We start from the raw sequence: 7,109 nt of genomic DNA on the forward strand, positions 1-7,109 counted from the left end.
CTCATTCACAGCAAGCTCACGCACACATTTCCCGAAGCAGGCATTCAAAGCCTTCATCTGTCTCCAAGTATCCACCTCAGCACACAGTCTACACTCAAGACAGCAGAGGTCAGACCCTCAAATACACATACATACACACATACCTCAGAATGTTTATAGCAGAGTCCGAAATGTAGAACTGGGCAGGCGATGCCTCGGAAAACCCTATCAATGAGGCATGCAGTTGAATCTTGCTCTTAATACATACACCCTTGCTCCAAACAATGAGATCAATTGCTGTCTGCATCCTTGTTTGTCTTTCAGTTCCTTTGAACTACCATATACTCCCTCACTGGAAAATAAACAGCGTAGAAATCTCCCAACCAAGATTCCTCTTCCAGCTACACTAACAAGTGGATCCAAATCACGAAATTCCCAGAAAACAAAAGGTATTGTCATGTTGACCCACAGATGTTTTCATGACTCATTGTTTTCATAACTGTTGAGTGGCCGGTACGCAGTCAGTAGCTGCTAGCTATATTATGAAGCCAAGGCCAATTTGAGGGTTCTTGAAGCAAACTCACGAGAGAAAAACCCTCCCCCACTAACTTTCCTTTCTGAATTGTGTGCAGGTACAAATAAGTTAGTGGACAGCAGGCCAGTTGCCCTCTCTAAATTCCTTCCCAGCAGTCAAGAACTAGGAAATACCAGTAGCTCAGAGGGTGAAAAAGACTCTCCTCCACCAGAGTGGGATGCTGTGCCAGTTCACAAGCCCAGCAGCTGTAAGTATGGGTCTAGAAGCCATTGTGTTCCTACAGGCTGGGGGTGTACTTTCCAGAAGAGACCATATAGCTTGCCTACTATAACCAACCTCACCTAGCCAGCAAGAACCCAGGGTGCATCTGTCTGGCCAGGGATGAGGAATGCTGTTGGAGATTGGAGATTTACATACACTAGAGGAAGTAACAGAGGGTCCACAGTAGGGCTCTTTGCTGGGGTCACCACACCCTTCCCTGCCTAGAGGGGAGAGTGAACATCCAAAGGTGCTGTGCTTTCCTGAAACATTGCCTGGGGTCCTTCAGTGTGAGTCCCACTAACTGCAGTTCACCCAGCTTCCTTTGCATGGAGGCAGCTTCTCACCCTTCCTGACCTTGTCTGGTCCACACTGCTTCCCCGGAACAGTGCTCAGGAGAAACAATCCAGCAGAGGGTGCTAGTCAGCTTTTCTGCCACTGTCACAAAAACCTGCCCTGAACAACCCAGCAGGAAAGCTGGGCTCACTATGGCAGAGTCAGCCCACTGCCTCCTAGTTGCTCTGTTGCTTCTAGGTCAATACCAAAGCAGAAAACATGATAGAAAGGTGTAGCAGAGCATGGCAGCTAGGAAGCAGAGAAAAGGTGGTCCGGGGAGAAGTTGGACCAAGCCTCCAAACACATGAACCTTGGTGTAGATTTCCTACCCAAGCCATACCACAGCATGGCCTGCTCGCAGTGTTGGTCTTTGACCAGGGGAAAGGTCAGCAACGGTGCCAATCAAGTGAACAGGGACGATCTGTGCATCGGTATAAAGTCACCCTTCAACAGCAGTGTGGTGGATGAGCATACTGGACTCTGTTTCACACACACAACATTTGTGCTGTGCACTGGGCAACAGCAGAGCCACGACAGAGAGACCGGCCACCTTTGTGGCCAAGGGTGAGGGTGGGCAGGCTGCAGGCTAAGGAGTGAGAAAGGTGAGACGTGGACTCAGCACAGGGCAGACCTGGGGGAGCACCAGAGGCTGTGGTGGGGTGTGGTGTACAGAGCTCTATTTTACATGGTGCACACAGTAGGCACGTGACATGATAGATTTTCTGTTAATTACTCCTTTCTCCAGTTGAGTGCAGGCATGACATCAAAATATTTTTCTACAGTTTTTAGAGCAGCTGTATAGATGTTCTGTTTAAGGTCCAGAGATACACAGAGCTGGCACACAGCCTTGTAAACCAGGGCACACAGCTTCACCTTCAGCACACTGAGGCTGAGCTAAGGAACCCTGCTACAAGGCACAGGCTCCCTCAGGTCCCCAGGCAGTAGCTTCAGCTGCTCATGCGGGTGGCAGTGAAGAGGGCGACCACCTTGTCCTGCATTCATGGAGCAAGTTCTTGCAGTCCCTGAAAGCCCAAGGGCACAGAGAGATTCAAATTTCCTTTTTCTTTAAAACCTTTAAATGGAATGTGTAAGGATCTTAATTTGTTTTCTTTATAGAAGCACTTGAATTTCACATTTTTAGAAATCCAAAGTAGAGTCCAGATCAAAATGTCACATTAATGGGACCTTCTGTTCATTTCCAGCTACTGACAGTCTTTATAAACTGTCTCTGCAAACCCTGAATGCAGACATTTTCCTAAAACAACGCCAGACCTCACCAACACCGGCCTCTCCATCTCCGCCCACCGCTCCCTGCCCATTCACAACCCGAGGCAGTTACAGCAGTATTGTCAACAGCTCCAGCAGGTAGGCCAGTCACTGCTCACACCTGACATCACCTGGTGTCATAGTTGACACTTAGCAGCCACACATGGTCTGCTGCACCTGACAGACCCCGTTTTTCAATGATTAGGTCCTTTTCCTGGGTTCAGTTATTCCTGTTCCAGGTGCCTGACCCCAGCAGTGATCTTACCCTGTCATTGTACAAGTCTGCTCAGTATTCTAGCATTGTGTTCTCATCCAAGAGCCTGGCAAGCATCCCAGCAACTAAACACTTTCTTCTAAGGGCAGAGCAGTGAAGACACCATTTATGGGTACTTTGGCTTGGCAGCTAGAAGGGTCTGTCACTGTTGTGTCAGGTGCTGTAGAAGTGACGTGTGCTTAGAGGCAGGTGGCCTCCCTCTGTACCAACACTGTGTCAGTGCCACAGGCTCATGTCCTGCTGCCAGGCTCCTCCTATAGTTGTCAGCGGGGCCCATGACTGATGAGCAGTGGGACCTTACCTGCCTGGGGCCTGAGGAGAATGGACCTGTCCTGCCTGTCAGCACCACCAGTTAGCTGACATTCTTTCTGACAGGCTTCTTTCCTAAGTGGCCTCCTTCAGATTCTTCAAAATGTAATGTGATCCCCTCCTTTTCTGAGTCTCTAAATTGTGATACCTGGCTTGGTCTCTTTCCTGGCTTTCCTAGAAACCCCTCATTTTCTGTGTGATTAAGCAGTCTTGGACCCCAGCACACTTTGGCAGGGCTTAGCTGTGCTCTGAGCCGTGCTGGGCCGTCACCCCTGGGTCTGGTGCTCCTGTGCTGTAGGCACCAGCAGTGAGGGAGTGCTCTCTTTCCTTCTTGCTCAAGTGACACGAAAGCAAAGCAGCCCAATGGAAGCAAAAGCAAGTTGACAAAGGCCGCCTCTCTCCCGGGCAAGAATGGCAACCCCACCTTCGCCGCAGTCACCGCAGGCTATGACAAGAGCCCAGGTAAGTGGCCTGCTCCCACAGCCTGCCACACGTGCACAGTGGGCGCCATGGGTGGGCTTTGTCCAGCTTTGCCTGGCACTGATGCAGAACCCTTGTTGCAGGAGGGAATGGCTTTGCTAAAATTTCTTCCAGCAAATCAGATTTTTCCAGCAGCCTTGGCATTTCACACATTCCTGTTGACAGCGATGGCTCAGACAGGTATGTGGCTCGCCCTTCATAAGAGGTTGAGATTCCCTGGGTCAGGGGGGCATCTTTCCTAATCATATACAGTACCCTCTTTGTTGGTCTCCCTTTGTCTTTGCTTCCATAGCTGAGCCCTCAATGGAAGCAGCAGCTGTCCTTGGGCAGCTGTGTGATGGGCCCATTTCACTAACCGTCATCCGTTTTGTGTATTTTCCCCTACAACATTCAGCTCGGGCTTGTGGAGTCCTATCAGCAATCCAAGCAGCCCTGACTTCACCCCTCTCAATTCGTTCTCAGCCTTTGGAAATTCTTTTAATCTAACAGGTGGTAAGTATTTAAGCCCCAATCCTGTAAGTGGGAAGCTTGTAGCAGGAGCAAGTGTGTTTGGCATGTTAGTGACACTCTGTAGAGGAGACATGGCTGCCGTCTAGGCAGGAAATATCTTTTCACTGCATCAGCTGCTAAGTTATGTGCAGGTCTCAGGGTTGCAGGCTGTACTTTGCTGTCACAGAGGGCTCTGGCAACCCAGCACACACACAGTAACCATGTGGAAGGGTCCTCCCTGATAGCCATGTGCAGGGACAGCGGGACAGTGCCCAAGTGCATGCCAGTCAGCTTGTGCTCCACACACAGCACATGCCTAAGAACGTCTAAGAGGGATATCTATCTACCAGGCACACGGTGAGTTTGCATTAGCCACAGGTCAGTTGGGCAGTTGCCTCCTGGTGTCATCTAGTAATGAGTTAAATGTTCAGATGGTGTGCCACGTACATGAGTTCTTGGGAACATCCCAGACCACCACAAAATGTATGTGGCAGCTTGGAGTGCGTGGCACTGGAGTGTTTTGTCACTGAGTGACTCTCATCTCACTCATCCCAGTGATTGCATGGGGACATGACCCACTATCTCACATTTTAACAGTTTTCAGCAAACTCGGGCTGCCGAGATCCTGCAGTCAGTCATCCCAGAGAAGTTGGAATGAGTTCAGCAGCGGCCCCTCCTACCTTTGGGACTCTCCAGCAACAGACCCCAGCCCTTCCTGGCCAGCCAATTCCAGCTCACCAACCCACACAGCCACAGTGAGTGTTCAAGCCCCAGCCCTCTCCGTCATTACTGGCATTGCCATCCCTTGAACTCTGCTTATAATCATGAACAGCAAAGAGCACCGTGATAGGAAAGACTTGTGTTTCAGGGTTCTACTCTTGTCTCATGTTCTATCCGTGCCCACTGTGCCCTTCACAGGCGTTAATCAGGACCCTGGGAGAAAACTGAGCAGCTGGGTTTGGGCCCTGGCTTCCCTCCTACAGATCTGTTGTTCAGCCCCTGTCTAGGTGAACTAGAGCCCAGGTGTGACTACCAGCTGAGGCTCAAGTGGCATGGCCCCACTCCTCCCATGGCCAGCTGGGAAGTGGCTCATACTTTTTGAGAAGCACTTATCTTTCAGCTTCTCTATACATTTACTTAAAAACTAAATTTTCTGCAAAGATTATGCTCCCAAAAGGTCCTCTTGCCAAGAAAGTAATGATTTCATCCTTCACAAAACGATGGCAGAATAACATAACTGCAACTTTGCCTCAGAAAACCCTAAATCCACATGTGTGGTAGAGCGGAAGTGCATTACCTTCATAGGTTTGGCTGTTAAAGGGCCCAAAGCCTGTCTTCCTTGGTAATAATTCTGGCATCAGTTTCCACAGCACCTTACCCATTCTTAAGAGAAGGCCAGCAAATTCTCTACACACAAGGTAGTCGTCTATTCCTGGGGCTTTGCAAACCACTTTTCCACACCACTTGTTAGCTTTGAACCCTAATAAAAATCAGGACCCACACAGGCACCTGTGCCCCAGGGATATCCATGCACAAAACTCAGGCTGGCTGTGCTGGGTCCACCAGCTGGGCTTCACCACCTTCATAAAATGTCACAACACAAAGCCAGGCACTGGTGGTGCACACCTTTAATCCCAGCAGTCAGGAGGCAGAGGCAGGAGGATCCCTGAGAGTTCCAGGACAGGCTCCAAAGACAGAGAAACCCTGTCTGGAAAAACCAAAAAAAATAAATAAAAGTCACAACACCTGCGCAGCCCCCGCTGAGGCTAAACATACGGAATAGCTGTAAAATAGAAATTCAAGAAGTTTGTGGGCCATTTGTGTATGTCTGCGTGTGATCCTATGTGATCCTAACCCCTTCCCCTGCCTGCCCCCCCCCCCCCCCCCCGTGCTAACCGTCGGGCGTGTGCTTTGTCGCAGTCTGTCCTTGGCAGCGCCAGTGGCCTGTGGTCCACCACTCCCTTCAGCAGTTCCATCTGGTCCAGCAATCTCAACAGTGCCCTTCCGTTCACCACTCCAACAAACACACTGGCAAGCATCGGCCTCATGGGCACGGAGAACTCCACCACTGCCCACGCTCCTTCCGCCTCTAGTCCAGCCGACGACTTGGGACAGACCTACAACCCCTGGCGGATATGGAGTCCCACAATCGGAAGAAGAAGCTCTGACCCTTGGTCTAATTCACACTTCCCTCATGAAAATTAAAATTAAGCAAAAAAAACAAAAGCGGGGCCCCTCATCTAGATCATGATATGCCAGTTTCTGAGACATCTTCTGAAGGCCCTTACTGCTGTCGCTTCCCTCTCCCTCCTCTTTGCAGGGCAGGCTTGTTCCACTCGCTTCTTTCAGATCTTTCTTGCAATTATGATACTCTGAGATTTGCTGTTGTGCTTGTAGACAAAAGTCTGGACTCGACCACAAACTACTACAACCTGTCCATCTGAAATCTTGACTCGCCCAGTCCCCCCCTCCCCATCTCTCCCCTGCTTTCTTTATCTGTAAGAACACAAATTTGGCATTACAGTTAAGGGAGTAATTTGAGTTGATTGACAAGTCCTGGCATGTGACAATTTTACTAAATTACCAAGTTTGGTTTTTAATAATTTCACAATATTATGCGCCAAGATCTAATTTTAAAAATGTATGAGGACTTTGTGCTGAAAATACAGAGTATTTTTTTAAAGTAAGGCTATCTTGGTTTAAAAGCAGATTACAGAAATGTAAACCAGCCTAAGAACAGTGGCTGAATGTAAGCATCCAGTGAAGACCACACATTTTCCGTGCTGTTTGTACTTGAGGTATGTACCATTTGTACACCTGAATTTATTTTAAAGATGAACTGAAATGCACACAGCCAAGTCTTGACATTACAAGATTGTGTATTTCTTAAATACAACTTTGTGTTGTACTTTGAAATAAATGATGCTTTTTTTCAAAAGCCTCGAATTGTTTTGTTCTGTTTTTTTAACACACAAGATGAATGCATTTCACCCCATGATGGGCCATGGTGTCGTTGCATGGCATTCTGGAGTTGACAGGTTAAAAGCACTATCTGCTTTCCTATGGCTACAGCCATCTGTGGTCTCCCAAAATACACACACACACAACTCCACCATCATCATCATCACCACCATTACCACGGAAGATCCCTGATGGAAAATTGCCTAGAAGCTTAATTTGGAT

At 48.8% G+C, this 7,109-nt stretch overlaps 1 protein-coding gene across 1 annotated transcript in view; it reads left to right on the forward strand.

Moving 5' to 3' along the window:
• Positions 1-6,872, forward strand: part of Tmem131 (transmembrane protein 131) — a 143,887-nt gene extending 137,015 nt beyond the window's left edge. The window contains exons 34-41 of the mRNA XM_027386850.2: positions 304-428; positions 612-761; positions 2,311-2,473; positions 3,298-3,419; positions 3,521-3,617; positions 3,832-3,929; positions 4,524-4,681; positions 5,847-6,872. Coding sequence (XP_027242651.1) covers positions 304-428; positions 612-761; positions 2,311-2,473; positions 3,298-3,419; positions 3,521-3,617; positions 3,832-3,929; positions 4,524-4,681; positions 5,847-6,131 — 1,198 coding nt within the window. The 3' untranslated portion in view covers positions 6,132-6,872. The remainder of the gene's footprint in view (positions 1-303; positions 429-611; positions 762-2,310; positions 2,474-3,297; positions 3,420-3,520; positions 3,618-3,831; positions 3,930-4,523; positions 4,682-5,846) is intronic.
• The last annotated feature ends 237 nt before the right edge of the window (positions 6,873-7,109 follow it).

The sequence above is a fragment of the Cricetulus griseus genome (genome assembly GCF_003668045.3).
Source record: "Cricetulus griseus strain 17A/GY chromosome 1 unlocalized genomic scaffold, alternate assembly CriGri-PICRH-1.0 chr1_1, whole genome shotgun sequence".
Classification (NCBI taxonomy): Eukaryota; Metazoa; Chordata; class Mammalia; order Rodentia; family Cricetidae; genus Cricetulus; species Cricetulus griseus.